The sequence below is a fragment of the Gopherus flavomarginatus genome, chromosome 2 (genome assembly GCF_025201925.1).
Source record: "Gopherus flavomarginatus isolate rGopFla2 chromosome 2, rGopFla2.mat.asm, whole genome shotgun sequence".
Taxonomy (NCBI): Eukaryota; Metazoa; Chordata; order Testudines; family Testudinidae; genus Gopherus; species Gopherus flavomarginatus.
This window is the reverse complement of record NC_066618.1, coordinates 286,978,942-286,997,919: the sequence shown is the minus strand read 5'-3', so window position 1 is coordinate 286,997,919 and position 18,978 is coordinate 286,978,942. Positions and strand designations below refer to the sequence as shown.

At 42.3% G+C, this 18,978-nt stretch overlaps 1 protein-coding gene across 4 annotated transcripts in view; it reads left to right on the top strand.

Moving 5' to 3' along the window:
- The window catches only part of ZFAT (zinc finger and AT-hook domain containing), a 264,317-nt gene that overhangs the window by 220,066 nt on the left and 25,273 nt on the right, over positions 1–18,978 (top strand). For all 4 annotated transcript variants that reach the window (XM_050940606.1, XM_050940605.1, XM_050940604.1 and 1 more), the window contains 2 exons: positions 8,241–8,379; positions 13,032–13,150. In XM_050940606.1, coding sequence (XP_050796563.1) covers positions 8,241–8,379; positions 13,032–13,150 — 258 coding nt within the window. The remainder of the gene's footprint in view (positions 1–8,240; positions 8,380–13,031; positions 13,151–18,978) is intronic.

Sequence of the window (18,978 nt, the reverse complement as noted above, 5' to 3'; positions counted from 1 at the left end):
GTAATATAGCCCTACTGCTATATTCTTATTTTTCAAGCATAGAATTACTATCCATAGAAATTCTATAGTACAATTTAGTTCATTTAAGATTTTTACTTCATTTGATTCTACACTTTCTTTCACATATAGTGCCACTCCCCCACCAGCACGACCTGTTCTGTCCTTCCGATATATTTCGTACCCTGGTATTACTGTGTCCCATTGATTATCCTCATTCCACCAGGTTTCTGTGATGCCTGTTATATAAATATCCTCATTTAATACTAAGCACTCTGGTTCACACATCTGATTATTTAAACTCCTAGCATTGGTATATAAACACTTGTCATTTTTGGCTGTCCCCTATTGCATGATGTAATTGAATGAGACTTTTTTTCATTTGACTATTTCTCATCAAATCCTCCCTGTATTTTATCATTTTCCATCCTCTCCTCCTTATTAGGACATAGGGAATCTCCATTTATAGGTCCTCCCCTAAGGGATGTCTTGTAGCGTTTCCTTTCTGGGTCCTTCCATCCTTGATCCATAAATCATGTTTTAAGGGGTGGAGGACAGCCCTATAATTCAATCTCAGGTCACAGATCTTCACCCCTGAAAACGTGTAGGCCCATTCTCCTTATCTTCTTCTCCCTTGTCTTGGGTTAAGAACTGTCGTTGTCCCTTGTTCTCCTCCTCTCTAAAGCCTCTGGTTGTCCCAGTCCCACAAACTGACCTCTGGGTTCCAACCCTCCTCACCTTTCCTGCACTCTAGGTTCTTGGAATCATCCCACTCCTGGGACTGAGCTTGGGTTGCTCTTCTCCCTCAAGCCTAATTCTACCTTTTCCCTTTTTCTCCCCATCTTCCCCTGGAGTGGTTCTATTTTTCTCCTGGCTTGTATCATTCCATCTAGGGTGTCTGATTCTATTAACTTAGGCCCTTCTTCCTCATTTGCTCATGTTTTACCCATATAGGGCCCCAGCTGCCTACTTTCTTTCTGTGGGGGAAGGGACTCCACTCTGCACCTACCATGACCGAACAGGGTAGCCTCTCCGTTACTCCCACCTAAACTTCCCCTTTAATTGTAGGGTTACCTCTGCTATTGAGTAGAGACTCTTCTCCCCATGGATGCATTCTAGCTCTGCTTTTTCCTCCAGGAGTCTCCAGTGAGGCTTCACTAAATCCCCTGGATCAATGAATATCCCAAGATAGTATACACAATCCCCCTTAGGCGCCTCCTTCCCACCTTTACAGGGACAGTAGGAGATATCCTTTTTATCTTGCCCCAGAAAGTCCCATCCATTTGCAGAATTCTGCAAACTCGCATTCCATCTTAGGACAATGTTGTTTTATATGACACAGCATTCCACACTAATAGCGTGCTATTCCCTGCAAGAGTTCCTTTCACCACGTCTCTTTTCTTCTTGGGGCTTTTCAGTTCACCACCCCTCCCTGGCTCCACACGCTAGGTGATTGGACTTCTTTTCTCGTAAAATTGGCTTCTTAGGAACTCTTTGGAGAGTTTAATCACAGCCTCCACAGTTGGAGTGGTGCCTCACTCAGTCTCTGTTATTCTCCAGGGGCCTCTGGAGAAATTGTTCCAGTATCACTAGGACCATAATTTCCCCCCACAGTTAGAATATCTGACTTCAGCCAGCAGGTAACCCAGACTATCAGCTTTTGCACATATGCCCTGGGTCGTACCCCTCAAGCCAATCTAGTGGCCCAAAATTTCTGCTGGTATTTCTCAGTAGAGACCTCCCTTCCCCCCAGTCCAAATTGGTTTGCTTCATAACATCATAGTCGTGGGTCTATTTCTCACTGAGGGCCTCTTAACCCATCTGAGCTTCCCTGGTGAGATAGGGTACCACCTGGATAGCCCACGTTTCCTTACCCCATATGCCTCTTGTGGCTGCTCTCTCAGATGTTACCAGGAACACAGCCAAGTCATCAGGTGGGCCCCATCTTGCATAGAATAACTCTCCGTACATGACTCCAGGTCTCTGCACTGGGACTCACCAACTTCTGTACCAACTGTCATTGCAGCTGCTCCCTGATGACTTCCTGCAGGTTGTACTGCTCCGGCTGCCACACCAGAAGGGGTTGTCTTTCAGGTTTGTGTGATTCTGGAAGGTGTGCATCATCTTTTGCTGCTTCTTCTGCCATCAGTGCAGAGTCTGCTCTGTGTCCAGGCACTGAATCTTCATACTGCTCCTTCCCACTCCTCCTCAACAAATTTTCAAGCACCATGTGCATAGGAATCAAGATCCTGGACAAGCCACCACTTGTAGTAGGGCATATGTCTGCCTTGTCCTTGATCACCATAGAAACCACTCAAATTCCTTTCCTTCTTTTAGTGTTCACTTTGTATAATTTATTTCAAGTCCTGTCCACCAACACTGTACAATGCAATACAGCTATTTAATACCTATGACCTTCAGCCCCTGTTCATCAGGGCCCTAGGAGGAAAAGAGACCTTTCTTTCTTCGTATCTTCTTCAGTCAAGGTATGGGTAGCTCCCTGCCCCCAACACTTCCTTCCTGTCTCTTATCAAGATAGTCAGCTTAAGGGGCAGTTGGTTCCATAACTCTCACCCAGCCTTCCCCTCTGAATAGCTAATTCCTTCCTATTTCCTCAATCAGCCGTCGCTGGAGAAACTAATTGAGGCTACTGTGATCAGAGTACTGACCCTGCTGTTAGGCCACAGCACTTTGTCACAACCCTTCTCTAATATTTTTGTAATTTTTTAGAGCCAATTATGATAGGACCAAATCTCTCTTTTGGAAGTAGCAAAATCGTAGTTTATAAATAGGAAAAAAACTATAATTTTGTATGTTTTCAAGAATTTTTAGGGCACATTTACAACATTTCAAAAGAAAAGATATGACATTTACATCAAGTATTCCTTGGCTATTCACTCCTTCCTCCAGTCTCAGGAAATATTGTGTGTGCCAGTAAAATAGCAAGAAAATCTCTGAGTTGAGAATATCCTTTTTGAAGTTTTCATGCCAGATCTTTTAGAACAGATTGATTTACTTCCACGTAGCATGTCTAAGTGCTGGACAGTTTTATGATTGTAGGATACATTCAGGCATTAATAGGCACATAAAAATATATAGGTTCCTGTTGTTTTTCATCATCTGTTCACACAGAACAAAACATACAATTAGATCTTAAAAAAAAAAAATAGTGGATTTTCCCTGTTGGTCACATCAGTGTTTGGTTAGAGCAGCCATTGACATATTTTGAAGGCTACCTGGGATATCTGCACAGGCCAGTATCCAAAATTTGTATTATACTGAATAGTTTCTTTTTTGCAAAATTAAAGACTAAAATTAATGCTAACAGTGTACTTGTCAAGTGGCTCTGTAATCTCTTAATGCTTCTCTTAATTAAAGGAACAGTAATATTAATTATTACTTCCTGCAGGGGTTTTCCCCCAACAAATCTTTATTAAAATGATAGAATAACAGAACATTTTCACTGAAGTCTAGAGGACTATTAGAAAAAATTTCCAAACCTTTTTCACTTAACAGGAGATACTGTGTGCATCCAGTTGCAGAGCCATAGTCAGTTTCTTCTGTTGTTTGTGTGGATTTTTCCCACAGCAACTGGAGAGCAAAAGCAGTAGAAAAATGTGACTGTAAAACTCAAACAATTAGCAAAGGGGCTTGGGTGCAAATGTGCCAGAAACTACTTTTAACTCATATTTGGATATACAACGCTACCTCGATATAATGCCACCCGATATAACACACATTTGGATGTAAAGCAGTGCTCCAGGGGGGCGGGGCTGTGCACTCCGGTGGATCAAAGCAAGTTCAGTATAACACGGTTTCACCTATAACGTGATAAGAATTTTTGGCTCCCAAAGACAGTGTTATATCGAGGTAGAGGTGTATTAGGTTTTATGTTGATGGTGACCCTTTAAGCAGTCAATCGATATGTGTCACCATGATTGTCTCAGACCAGTTCTGTGAACTTATTCAATCTCTTAATAACCTGCAAGTCATATTTACCCAATTGATTAGAATTATTTTGCATAGGTTTACTAATCTGCTGTCATACAGATCTTGTACTCTGGTGAATAGTCAGGCTCTCGGATGCACACACAAAACTGATTCTTAAAGATCAAGATTTCTTGGTCTTTTGTCACAGTCAGCAGAAGTCATCTTATTCCAGCTATACTGCAAGCTTCTGTCTATCTCTGGGCCTTTCTATGGTAAGGAAATAATAAATTTCCCACCATTGCTGCCTGGGGGAGGGCAACTGGGGCAATTTGCCCCGGGCCCCGCAGGGGCCCCCACGAGAGTTTTTTGGGGCCCCTGGAGCGGGGTCCTTCACTCGCTCCGGTGGCCCCGGAAAACTCCCGTGGGGCCCAGGCCCCTCAGAGCTTCTTCCACTCCGAGTCTTTGGCAGCAATTCGGCAGGGGAGGTGGTCCTTCCGCCCTGGGACCAGCCGCCGAAGTGCCGGGTCTTTGGCAGCGTGGGCCCTCCGCCGCGGCTCTTTGGGGCACTTCGGCAGTAGGTCCCAGAGTGGAAGGACCCCCCGCCGCCGAATTACCTCCGAAGTGGGGGCCCTCCGCTGCCAAAGACGCCAGGCCCCCTGAATCCTCTGGGCAGCCCTGTTGCTCACAGCAGCTCAGCCCTAGCACAGCTTGCAGTATTAGAATCCATAGCGTAGTAGGGCTTCTGGTGTTACAACACCTTGCCTAGAGCACATTGATTGACATTCGGTTCATAAACTCCTGTAGCAGCCAGCAGCCCTTCTTTCTATATTTGGGCTCCTAATGTTGCTAACGCTGTTGAAGCTGTGAACAGATATTGACAACGGGAGGAAGTTTTTAGAAAAATTCCCTACTGTAGATAGGGCTTTTCTGTATGTGTCTTTCTTCCTTGCACTCCTACCCCTTCAGAAACCCAGCTTTTCGTATTCCCTACTGAGTTGAATACTGTAATTTATTATAATTAATTATAATAAAGAACAGTACTCCTGTTCTTTTTGCGGATACAGACTAACACGGTTGCTACTCTGAAACATATAATTAATTGCATATCAAGTTTCAGAAGATGACATCACAGTCTGTCCATACTATTGATTACCCTTAGACAAGTGTGGAATAATTGACCCAAATTTAAAGAGGTAGTTGTTTACTCTGAATACTTTTGACAGACTAAGTAGCATAATTAGCACAGCAAATACACAATTGAAATCATTAACTGCAGAGGGCAGACTGTTCAGAGAGCTCTCTTTAATTATATGGAGAAATACAGGTGAAAGCTCTGCTCTGTGTGTGCCACTGTGTTATAGATCAAATAGATTTGATCCACTACTGATTAGTATGTAATGACAAATTAACCTTTTGAAGCTTATATCCTGAGTTAGAGTTGGAGAATGACTTTAATTTGCCTTACTGTCAAAATAACATGAAATATTCAAGGTGGAGCTGGTAATGATGCCCATTAGAAGACCCTCTTGAGCATAAATATATTTCAGTGTTTTAAGTACTATTTAAAATTTTTAAATGTTGACACAAAGTTCAGGCAGTGTGCTAAAGCAGCTGGATTCCCCATATATTTTTTACTCTGCCTCTCCATAGAAAGAGAGGATGCATTTAGAAATTGTTTGCCTTTGTTTAAATATTGTTTTAAACAATGAAGTGTACAGTACAGTTTTAGTATTTCTGTTTGTTTACTTACAAGTTTTACTGACATTTCTCCACCGGTTATGTAAATGCATAAGTATAATAGTAGTTTGTTACTGGCATTCTTCTACCCTTCACATATATTGTCTTTGTGAACATGTCAGGTTAATATTTAATATTAAGCACCATGGTGCGCACATACGAAATAATGGGATTTGGATGCCTAAATAAAAATTTTAACTGCTTAACTTTAGGGTATTATAATTGAAAGTTGGGATAAATAACACTTCTGTAGAGTCTTTCTTTTGTGGCTCTTTAATGGGGTTTACATCTCTATGGCCGGGATAGTGGAAAGACTGGAGCAGTACTGGGCCAGGAAAGCTCCGCTCCATAGTCACTGCTGAGCATACTTCTGGGAAAAGGAGCTGTATAAAGAGAGCTCCAGAAATCCAGGCACTGAGGTGGACAGAAGCCATTTCCTGGAGGACACTGTTCTGCAACAGTAGAAGAAGAAGCTCTTACCAAGAAGGTCCAGCTATGACCTTTCCTCCTATTTTCTGATATCATCCCAGAGGTAGGCAGTACCATGTGCAGGGATACCAGAGAGTCACATGCATCCATTCTGAGACTCTGGGGTTTGAGCAAAGGACTATAACAGAACAGCAGCCATCCTACCAACTGGGTGCCGCAGTGTGGTGCAAGTGTCCCAAGGGAATGTGAGCAGGAGGTGGGTTGAACATAGGCCTTGCCACGCTATCGCACTTTCAAGGCCATGGGCCAAGTCCTGGTGGATAGGGAGAGCCCAAGTCTCCCTATCCACTCAAGATTCCTCTATGCTTATTCCTTGGATGAGCAGAAGTTGGGGGTTACTGACTAGGAGGTTGACCCAACTGAACCCCATTCAGGACACATTGACCTAAAATAGATCTTGGAGCAGGAAGCCCTGCCAGTAAGCCTGCTGACCAAACAGTCCCTGCTACAGGCTCTGAAAACACGTTGCAAGAATTAAGCCTCACATGAAAATTTATCAGCTGATTACTCATTTGAAAAAAGACTGAAAAGATTGGGATTGTTCACCTTAGACAATGAGGCAATATTTTACCTCTGGTGTAGGTAAAAGCACAACAGCTCTGTAGTTAAAGACAGGAAGAGAAAAATACTGCATCCAATTGGAAGTGCAGGGGTACTGCAGGTAGAAAAAACCATTTATCCAGTGAATTTGCTAGAACACTGGGCCTAATGCTCTTTCCCATGCATAAAGCACTGTGGGAATACAATACTTCTATACTCATCTGTCATTAGAGCACTTTGCAAACATTAATTAGTTTAGCCTCACAAAACCACTTTACAGATGGGAAAACAAGGCACGGAGGGCCAGATCCTGAGCCTCACTGAGACATAATGTACATTTAAAAGTGTTGCTAGCATAGTTTATCAGGAAAACCCTCCTAGTACAGATACAGGTCATGCTGGCAAAAAAGCACTTTCTTGGCAGTACTTTTTATGCCTGTAGAGCAAGCAAAATAGTCTGTATTGGCAAAAGAACTTCTGTGCTGATGTAACTGTGTCTACGCTAGGGCTTTTGCCAGTATAGAATTGTTGGAAAGAATTGATCCCCTAATAGCCATTTCTATACTGGCAGAAATTTCATGTAGACCTTGGCATAAGGCTGTTTTGTACCAGGGGTGCTGGAACTGTGGGTGCTGCGGGTGCAGCATTATCCCCTGGCTTGATGTGGTTTCCGTCATATACAAGGCTTACAGTTTTGTTCAATGGCTTTCAGCACCCCAACTATAAAAATTATTCCAGCGCCACTGTTTTGCACTACTGTGGAAGCTCTGAACCTGTCTCATCTGGTTAGTTGAGGATTCAGCTGATCTGCAGGAATCTCCCGGTGAATTAGAACTGCCATAACAGCTCATACATCGCCCACTATCCAGACATGAACAAACATGAGGTGTAAAGCATTACAAGACAGTATACATTAAATTTACACTCAAGAAATATGGCATTAAGTTTTCAGAGCATTCATTTCGCTGCTGTATAGTTTAATAATACTAAAAATGCCTACATTATGACTTTCTTAATGCTTTCACCCTGTTTTACCATGCACTTGTAATTTTATAGACATTACCAGAACAAAACCCGCAAATGTTTATTTACTGACAGGTACTCAGTTACTCCTGTCTTCCCTTCCCCTTTCAAATCAAGATTATATATTGGCTACAGCAGTGAGAGACCCTGATCCTACTCAAGGTGCTAAGCAGTATGTTCGATAGCATGCCTTTGCCTGTTCAGACCCGTAATTATCAATTGTGGAAAATAATTACTTAAAAACACAGTGTAGGTGTTTGCACTTGTGAAACAGTGTTGTGAGGATACATAGTTTATAGTAAGTGATTAAAAAAGCAACACATTTTCTGTAAGAGTTAGCTAAAACTTACTTGTGCGTTGGTTTGAAAGGTCAGCTCCTGGAATAAATGAGACAGATATATGCCCTAACCAATGTGAACCCTCTTCAAGTTTGGGGAAGTCTGAGTCTGACTACTGCAGCTTGGACCCATCTATACAGAAAGCAGACGTGTATGACCAATTGTAACTCTCATTTTTTTTGCTAGCCTTTCCGTTGTGCACACTGCCATTATTCCTGCAATATATCTGGCTCCCTGAAGAGGCATTACAACAGGAAGCATCCTAATGAAGAGTATGTTAATGTTGGTACTGGTGAACTTGCTGCAGAAGCCCTTATCCAACAAGGTAAATTTCCAGTTAAAAGCAGCACATCTGTCTGTTTACTTTCACTGTCAAAGCAAAGTTGATTTGAAGGTGAACATTGAGGAGTGAGTTGCACAGTTAAATTACATGTGTGAAAAAGTGTTTCCTTTTCTAGGTTTTGAAATGGCAACATGATGATTTCATTCACTGTCCCCTTGTCCCTGGGATCAGCAACGTTTGGCTTGCGGCCCGCCAGGGTAAGCCCCCGGGTGGCCTTGGCCAATTTGTTTACCTGCCACGTCCGCAAGTTCAGCCGGTCGCAGCTCCCACTGGCCACCGTTCACTGCTCCAGGCCAATGGGGTCTGAAGGAAGTGGCAGGGGATGAGGGATGTGCTGGCCACGGCTTGCTGCAAGCCAATGGGGGCTGCGGGAAGCCACGGCCCACACATCCCTCATCCCATGCCACTTCCCTCAGCCCCCAGGTTTACCGCTCCAGGCCAATGGGGGCCGAGGGAAGTGGCATGGGATAAGGGGTGTGCTGGCCGTGGCTTCCCGCAGCCCCCATTGGCCTGCAGTAAGCCATGGCCAGCACATCCCTCATCCCGTGCCACTTCCTTCAGCCCCCGTTGGCCTGGAGCAGTAAACCACGGCCAGTGAGAGCTGCGATTGGCCGAACCTGCGGACATGGCAGGTAAATAAATTGGCCCGGCCCTCCAGGGGTCTTACTCTTGCAGTCCGTGTGCCAAATGTTATGAGACAGGGTGAACAGAAGTTCTCAATCTGTCTTCTCTACAGCATTCATTATTTTATATACTTTTATGAGGTCCCCACTTATTCATCTCCTGTCTAAGGTGAACAATCCCAATCTTTTCAGTCTCTTTTCAAATGAGTAATCAGCTGATAAATTTTCATGATAGTTTTGAAAGATTGAGCTAATCATGAGATAAGAACTGAGACTGAATGGCACCAGATTAATCCCCCAATAAACAAGTCAAGTCAAGAAAGGTAAACAAGTGCAGATCTGTTTTAAATGGAAACGGCTTTGGCCTCGCACTTAAGTATAATTATTCAAAGCATTGAATGGGGTTTTTAACCATTCAGCTCCCATTGATTTAAGGGGAGATTTTCAAATACACAAATTGGAGTTAGGTTGCTATGGTCCATTCACTTTCAATCAAAGTTGAGTGCCTCACTGCCCATTATATCTTTGTATATCTTTCCCTTTAATAGCCATGTCATTGCTAAAGCACAGTATGCTGCTTTGAAACTGTTGGGGTTAATTACTTCTCCCTCTTGCCTATGCAGGTGGGGTAAAAATATGCTTGGTTTTCATTTGGAAATGGACTCTGCACTCGTGAACTGAAAGTCTCTTCCACTCTCAGACAACTGCCTTGGTTTCCAGATTGGAAATTAATTATCTTAGTTGGCCTAGATGGCCAACTAATATTAGTGAAAACTGATTACCTTAGCTTCTTGCTTGCAGCTGCAGTTGATTTGCATTATGTAAGCTGCTATGGGATATCAAATAAACTGGAAATTGGAGAATGTAGGAAATGCTTGACATTCAAGACTAACCCTCAGAACCAAAGCAACAATCAAGGGAAGAGAGAAGTTTGTTTATACATATATATTTGTAGCATGAAATAATTCTGTTCATTGCAGATTTTTCTAAATCTAAAAGCTTTCATTCATTCATTTCACTTCTTACATCCTTTTTTAAAACAGTGGACAGCGCTGCTGGTTCCTGTTATCTGATTCTTTACATTTGATAGCCACCACGGTCTTAATTATTTATTTAGAAACCATAATTCTTTCTTTGCCGAGTAGCCCTACTCAGATGCTGCTAAAGCAAATAGGTATAAATCTACTATATCCCAAGAGAGGCTTTGCTATTGTACACTTGGCAGATAGACCAAGCAAACAATCTGATAGCTTGCTGAGCATGAAGTGTATTTAGAGATTCAGGAAGCACAAAGCTTGTACAGTTCTGGTTCCTGGAGGGGAATAAAAGGGAAACTCTATTAAATATTATGTTGCATTGTGTTGAAAGTGCTGAGCTGTTTGGTAGAGTCACATTTCTAATTTTATTTTTGATCATTTCTGAGGTTTTTGTTTTTTCCTATTTTGAATGGAACATACAAAACTTTTTTTTTAAATAAGTGCCTTTTGGAAACTTTAGAATTTCCCTTTTTATTACAGAATAGATACCAGACTAATGCCAAACTGTTAGATAATGAATAAAATATAATTCTCCCAAACATGTCATTATTTCTAAAAAGCATTTCCAAATTATTCTTTTTCCATCAGAAATGCTAAACCACCTTTAAATAACATTGAAATTGTGACACAGGGAAAAACATTCAGAATTAAAAGTTGAGACTCCATCTTTTAACATGTATAAATACCTTAATTGAAAATGTTATTTTCATGTAGACTATTAAATGCTTCCTAAAGCCTTCTGAAAGTGCATATACAGTACAAGAGGTGCGATGCTAATCATCCAAGGAATTACGCAGCCAAGTGACACACAGCAGTATTTTATTTTTAGACTGCTATTAGAAATTCATAGCAGCAGTGAATGGCAGAAAAGCAGATAATTTCATACACCTCAACTTTATAGAATTATATAACTTACAACAAAATTGATTTTTAAAAAATGTTTAACAATGGAAAATTAATATTCCAACAGTATGTCCAGCCGGCATAGGGCGCAAAAATATCTTGTGATACACTCTACACCCTGTTTTTAATGTTTTGGGCTTTTTAATTGCTTTTGGAACCTTGGTCACTTGCCTGGTTAGGTAATCAAAAAGGAAAGCATGATATGGAGATAATCTCCAGATCTTGGGGGTCAGCAGGCATGGATTCTGTCCCCAGTTCTGCCTCAGACTTTCTTTGTGACCCAAGACAAATCACTTATTCTTTCTTTGTCTAAACTACAGATGACCCGCTTCCCCTCTCTTCACCCTGTTTCCCTCATATCTATAGTCTGTCTTGTTCATGTGGCTTACAGACTTTATAGGACAGGGACTTTCTATTTCTGTGTTTGTAGAGCATCTTGCGATCACAGCTGGGGCTTGTTGGTGCTACTGCAATACAGATCAGGCAAGTCTCATCTTACGCAGGGGTTCCGTTCCGCGGTTAGCGCGTAAAGCGAAAACTGCGTATAGTCAAAATTACATTGAGTTGAATGGCGGGCGGAATCGCCCGCACTACAGGTACAGTATTAAAATTATTTTTCTCTTTTTTTGTTTTGTTTTTGCCGACTGCGTAAAACTGAAATCGCGCATGTTAAATGCGCGTAAAATGCGACAGACCGGCAATAAGACCTATCTCATGGGGATGTTGTGTCAGTAAATTGCTTTAAAAGTACATTGAGATCCTGTGATGGAAAGTGCTATGGAAGTATATATATATTACATTACATTATATTATAGACACCAATATTGGTGTCAAAAGTGGATAAGGTATGTCATTCACTGACCTTTTCTATATCTGGCCCAAGTATTTAATGAATTGAGTAAAAATTAATTTTCCTGAGCTTTGATGCCAATTAACTGACGCAGTTGTACATTAGCAGTTTGCGTATTTCCATTTGTTGTTCCTTAATTAGTCACAGTGACAAAAGTTGCAGCTTTAATTAGTGTGGTGTAGTGTTCTAGTAATTTTAATTTAGAAGTAATATAGAAAGGTCTTTCTCCCAAATGATTTTTTTATTAAAGTGTGATGTGGAATGAATATTTGATTTCCCTTTTTTGCAATGGAGAGTATCTTTGTCCTAACCAGAACTAAAGGTTAGGCTTTTGTACTCTGTTGCATATTACGCCCATTAATAGAGAAGCAATTTCACTTCCGTTATAAAGACATAGCAGTGAGCCTCTGCTGTAATAGGGAGGTTTGGTAAAGATTATAATAGCCAGGGAGAGGGAGGGAGTGGCATCCTGAGGATTAATAAGTGTCAGTGAAAGAGCCTGGCAGCGAAACTAAATTTTATTCTGCTTTATCAGAATATAAAGTTTAATTTCATTCCATCTGCAGAATACCATATGCTGGCTTTCCATTGCTGTGCAAATGAATACTCTATCTAATCACTTTATTAATGGAATACTGTGTGCAATGAGAACTTAGCTTGTAATCAGCCTACCAGAGTACACATCAAGCATTTAATTAGATAGCACTATTAGGAGCCATCGTTTGCCAGGGTAATGGATGATGATGTCTAGAGGGCCATCTGGTGGTATAGTACTTAAGAAGGCACAAGTCGCTCCCCTAATATTTATATTTATATTTAATTTAGTGTGGTCTAGTCATCTGATATAACACACTAATAATAATCAATCTATTTGGTTTTGGTTTTGGGGTGGGGAGAAATCCAGTGAAAACAAGCACAAGTTTGCACGACTGCATGCATCTAAGTTCTGATATTTGACCAAATTACTTTCATAAGAAAAAAGGCAAAGAATTGCTGTAATCTGATTATATTTAAAATAATAAGTGTTCAATACACAGAGGAAGCAAAATCTTCTGAGGTATTGCTGCTTAGGTTGACAGAAAAATGTGCAAACTTGAATAATCCCATATGGCTTTCTTGTATCCCAAAAATGTAATTGTAGTAAGAGGGTACTCTGGGATCATTGCAGTGAAGTTAAATTAAAGCAGAAATATCTTCTTGTGTTTTTGTTTTTTTCCCCAGGTGGCATTAAATGCCCAGTTTGCAGTTTTGTATATGGGACAAAATGGGAGTTCAACAGACATCTTAAGAACAAGCATGGCCTGAAATTAGTGGAACATGATGGGGAAGCAAAGTGGGAGGTAAAAACAAAATTGCTACATCTTTGCCTCAAAATTTCCAAAATCTCTGAAATATAGAATGTGTGTGAAAAGTGTATTATGGACTTCCTGACATGGTGGAAAGTTGTCTTCTCTCCGTTATCTCTGGCTTGAATGCATACAGTTAATGCATAGAGTGCAATTCTGCACTAAAAAATTCTGCACATAATAGCTTAAAATTATGCATATTTTATTTGTTAAAATAACACTATATAATCATGCCAGTTTCAATTATTTTGCTAATTTATTTCAAAATACCTGTCAGCAAGTATGTCTGTAACAATACAGACACACACAAAATTTTCCCCAGGAGTAGATAGTTAAAGAAACTCCTACAATAACCCACTTCCTGTTTTTCTGCCCCCTCCCCACCAGAGCCCAGATGCAGGTTGCCCCCTCAGCCCAGACACTCACGCCCCTTCCTGCAGAGCCCAGTTGCAGGTCCCCCCACCTCCCTCACCCAGACACCTGTGCCCCTCCCCCTCAAGAACCCAGCCATGGACCCCTCAGCCCAAACACCTTCACCCCTTCATTCCCTCCCCCTCAAAGCTCAGGACCCAGAAGGAGAAACATCCTGATGCTGGGTCTTGGGCTTATGTGGAGTTTCCTTCATGCCGCCTCCTTCTTTCAGGGCATGTTGAGAACTGCAATTCCCAGGAACCCTCCAGTTCCCTCTCCCTCCCCCAGCAGTGTCGTCTATTTGCAAGCTGGGCTCTGCTGGGTACAGCAGCCCCTAGTGGTGGCCAACAGCTCTGCAGCCCATTTCAGGGTCGGGGGGAGGAAATTCAGCATGCACAACATTAATTTCTGCTCAAATTCTGCATGCACAGCAGTGCAGAAGACCCCCAGGAGTAATAAAGTGCTAAGGTAAACTACTGTAATGTCTAACAGGATTAACAAGATAACAATTGATGGTTCTTCAGATACTGTCCGTGTGGAGGCTCCAGTGCAGGTGCACCTGTGCTCTGCGTCTTTGTTCAGAGATTTCTGGTGCCTATGCCTGTTTGGTCCACACATGCAAGCTCGCACCCTCATGCCCTGTACCAAAGGTCTAAAGGGCCACAGACGAACAGCCCTCAGTCCCTTGTCAATATCCTTTGGCCTGAGATGGAGTCAGGTGTGTGCCTGTTCTCTTTAGTACTGTATTTAGTGGTTAGTTAGTATGTAGTTAGTTCTTTGATAGTGTTTATAGTTGTTGAACAGTTGTTCCCTTTTACCTTTTTCTTATAAAAAATTATTGATAGACATAGATTGATTTAAAATCTTTCCCTATTAAGGGGTCATTTTTGTTGTTTTGCTTGGAGATGCTGGGCTCTTGGGATTTAAAAGGTGTCTCTCCTGCTGCGAGGCTATCCTAATAAGTGATGGGCATTTTCAATGCCTTCACTCTTTGGGAGACATTCATGTTCCCAGTGAGTGTAGGATCTGCACTTCTTTCAAAGGTAGATCCCGAAAAAATGGGGAGATCAAGTTTTAATTCCTGATTATGAAGCAAGCCTTAAGACCTGCATCAGATCCAGGGGCAGAGGACTCTTTTCCACCCCCCACCCCGCCCAATACATAGACCTCCCAGTACGGCTAGTACCCTGTCCACCCCAAGATCTCAGTCTTTGGAGGCCACTTGAGACCTAGGCTGTACTTGTTACGTCTACAGCACTGAAGACTTCAGCAAAGGTAGCATCAACATCTGCCTGTATGCAGAAAGAGGTAAAGACAAAACCTCTGAGAAACTCTGAGTCACCGATGCACAAGAAGGATACGGAGACCTTGGTCCCAAAGGGAATTCTGTGCAGGCTCTGAGTGATTTCTGTACTGCAAGGACAGTGAAGACAGATTCAAGGAGTCAATTGTCAAAGACAGACTTGGTACTGAGCTCAGGTACCCATACCTGCAGAGCCAATTCCAGGAAGATTCTATGCTTGTCCCCAAATAAGAGTCGGTACTGATAACCTGGAAGTCTGTGGTACCAAAGACTGTTCAACTGCCTATGTTACTGATGTAATCGGAGTTGATTCTTTCCAATACCAAACACTGGGTACCTGCTACCAAAGCCATCCTCTATAGGTTCTCGCTCAACCCATTATTTGATGCCATTGTTACCTCAAGAATTTTGATACTTTAAGGACTTTCTTTCAGAGTGGTAGCTGTGTTAGTCTGTATCAGCAAAAACAAGGAGGAGTCTTGTGGCACCTTAGAGACTAACAAATTTATTTGGTCATAAACTTTTGTGGGCTTCATCAGATGCATGGAGTGGAACATACGATAGGGAGGTATAAATACACAGTGTATGAAAAGATGAGAGTTGCCTTACCAAGTGGGGGGCTCAGTGCTAACGAGCCAATTCAATTAAGGTGAAAGTGGGCTATTCTCAACAGTTGACAAGAAGGAGTGGAAACCACTTTTGTAGTGCTGCTGAGGCCAGTGTAAACAAGGAACTTCCTAGTATTTGAGCTGGAGTCTCCTCTGTTAACTGGTACCAGTGGTTTATCCACACCAAGACTTACTCAGTTACCACCCCCCTTACTCACTGTTGTCTACCGTACAAGTTGAACAGTTATTCCCCCCCCTTGGAGTATGTTGAGAAGGACTCCTCAGACTCTCAGATATTGGTACATGGTTTCCCTGTCTACTCTAAAACACATAACTCTGTCTCTTACACTGATCAGTTGGCGGAGAATAGACCTCAAATGACACCCACATGGCAAGAACACAGATGGATGCCTCCACTCATATCCTTGTTGGAACCCTTGGGCTTTCTTTTGTCAGCAATTTGCAACAATTCTTCACACCATCAGAGGGAGCAAAAAAGGGGTTATTCCCCTCAACCACCTCTGACACCATCTATGCTAGAGGAGGAAACCTTGGAGGTGCAAAAATCAAGAGCGGACAAGGAGTTGATGCCCCTTACAAATATTTCCTCCTCATTGCCTGATGAAGCTGCGATGCCTCCACTGCTGTCTATGGCAGATGACTTCAGGCAGTTCTAGGAACTGATTAAGTGAATTGCTGAAATGCTTCAGATTCCTTTAGAAGAGGTTCAAGTATCCCACCATAAATGCCTAAATATTTTACGTAGTTTAGCATCCATGAGGATTGCCATTCTGGTCAGTGAAACTCTTATGGAACCCATGAAGTCTGTTTGGCAGCCCCAGCTAGCACACTACTTACCTTCAAAAGGACAGATAAAAAGTATCCTGTCCGCGCCAGGGAATTGGAGTCTTAATTTTCTCACCTGGATCCAAACTCCTGTAGTGGAGACTGTTAATGAACAAAGCAGACAACATACCTCAAGGTCCACCATGTACAGAAAGGAGCACAGGAAGCGTAATATTTTTGGCTGCAAATCTTACTCTTCAGCCATACTTCACTTTAGAACAGCAAACCATCAGGCGCTCATGGCCAAATATGACTGTTTGAATGGCAACAAATTCTATTTCTTTATTGATCATCTGCCAGAGGAACATCATGACCAATTTCAGGTCATTACTCAAGAGGGTCAGCTCCTGGCAAGATCATGACTCCAGGCCTCCTTGGATGCTGCTGACACTGCAGCATGTTCAATGCAGTGTTCATGAGAAGAGCTCTTAGCTCCAGCTGTTGGGCTTCCCAAGCGAGGATCAGAGCACCACTGAGGACCTTGCCTTTGATAGTCACATGCTCTTTGCAGATTTGACAAGTACATCTCTCCACATTCTAAATACTTGAGCTATGTTAAGATCCTTGGGAATCTATACTGCTGTAAATAAAAGGAGATTTAGCTGGTCTCAGACAGCACAAAGAGCATGCCAAACCCCATATTTAACTTATTGTGGGAACATATGAGCCCCAAGTCAAGAGACCAAAATACTCTAAAAACAAACCTCCCTTAGCTACAGATACCTCTTCTCAGCCATCCACAATCTTCAAGTGACAGTTTTGATGGCTTAGTCAAGAATCTCAACCACTTGATTGACTAGGATTTATAGCTGCAACATCATACCCCCACCTCCTTTCAGGTATCACCTCTCCCATTTTCAAGCTGCATGGGAGAATGTAAAATGGGACAAATGGGGTTTGGAAGCCATAACATTTGCCTGCACCATCCATTTCAGTTCTGTTCTCTCCTACCCATTCTCTCTCTGCTTCCCTGTTCAGGTACTTGTCTCATGATCAATTGCTGACATGAGGTTGCCTCACTTCTGTGTGTAGGGGCAATAGAACCAGTTCTTGTGCAGCACAGGAAAAGGGTACGCTATTCAAAGTACTTCCTGATCCCAAGTGGAATGGAGGTTGGAGGCCAATTTTAGATCTCTGATATCTAAACAGATAGGTGGAACAGCTCAAATTCAGGTTGGTGACCCTTTCAGCAATAATTCCCTTGTTAGATTCAGGAGATTGGTTTGTGATTCTCGACCTGCAAGCTGCACATTTCCATGTGGCTATTCACCCTTCACACAAGAGATTTCTTTTATTTTCTAATCGACAATAATATCTTCCAATACCAGGTGCTTCCTTTCAGCCTATCTTCTGCCCCCCCTCCCCGGGTATTCTCGAATATTCTGGCAGTAGTTGCCATCCACCTACATTGTCTGGATATAAATGTTTTACCCTATCTGGACGATTTGTTGATCGGGGCAGATCTTATCAGGAAGTAGTGGTGGCCACAAACGTGACACATTTTCTCCAGAAGACATCCCTACAAGAAATGACATTGAAAGTCTCAGGAAGAGCACACTTTTTCATCATAACTTTTCCCTATGCAGGGCCCCATGAGGGATGCAGTACAGCAGAAAATATCTCCTCTAGACCAAATTCAGACACAAGGCCTCCCCAAGAACTAAATCTCCACATAAATATTCTAGAGCTAAGAGCCTTTTGCCTAGCATACACGGTGTTTCTGCTCTCACTCTGAGGAGCCACCATCCAAATACTGATGGACATCACTATGTACTACATCAACAGGCATGGAGGGGCTCTATCATTGCCTCTTTGCCAGGAATCAGTCCATCTCTAGGAATGGTGTGTTTATCATCACCTCACTCTAATGGCCCTACGTATTCCAGGTTTTAAAAACACCCAGGTGAACCAGCTTAGCAGACAGTATTCACACACTCATGAATGCTCTGTCAGTGACTCAATTCTGTGAAGTATCGTCTGCAATGTGAAAAGACCTGCTTGCCACGGACTTGAATAATGAATGCTAACTATCTGCTCTGGGAGTGAGTGGGAGAATCAAGCCCAGTCTCCCCGTCAGATGCCTTACTCATCTCCTGAGCACTGGGACTCGTGTATGTTTATCCATCCATTTCACTCATACTTAGGGTACTGATGAAGGTGGGAGGCAGCCCATAATATGCTGCTAGCTCCAGCATGTAACAGTTTTGGTTGCATAGTTTTTGCACACTTGTAGTTGCTAGGTTCCTCAAAGGCCTCATCTATGTCTTTCCTCCAATCATACAGAGCTCCTGGGACCTCAACATTATGTAATAAGGCTGATGGGGCTCCCTTTGAACATTTAGCAACCTGTTCCTTATACCAGCTGTCTATGAATATTGCTTCTTCGTGATAGTAAACTCAGCCCAAAGAGTAGGAGAGATCCAAGCCCTCACAACAAGACCACCGTATATAGTATTCCATAAGGACAAGGTAACATTGAGGCTTCACCTAAAATTCTTTCGCAGAGTTGTTACTTTTTCCTGAATCACGTGATTCACCAGTTTTATTTCCCAAGCCTCATAATAGTCAAAGGGAAGCTTTCACAGCTTAGGTGTAGTCAAGATTGACTGTTCAGGAATTCTCTGATACATTCCTGGCCTTTGTTGACAGGATGA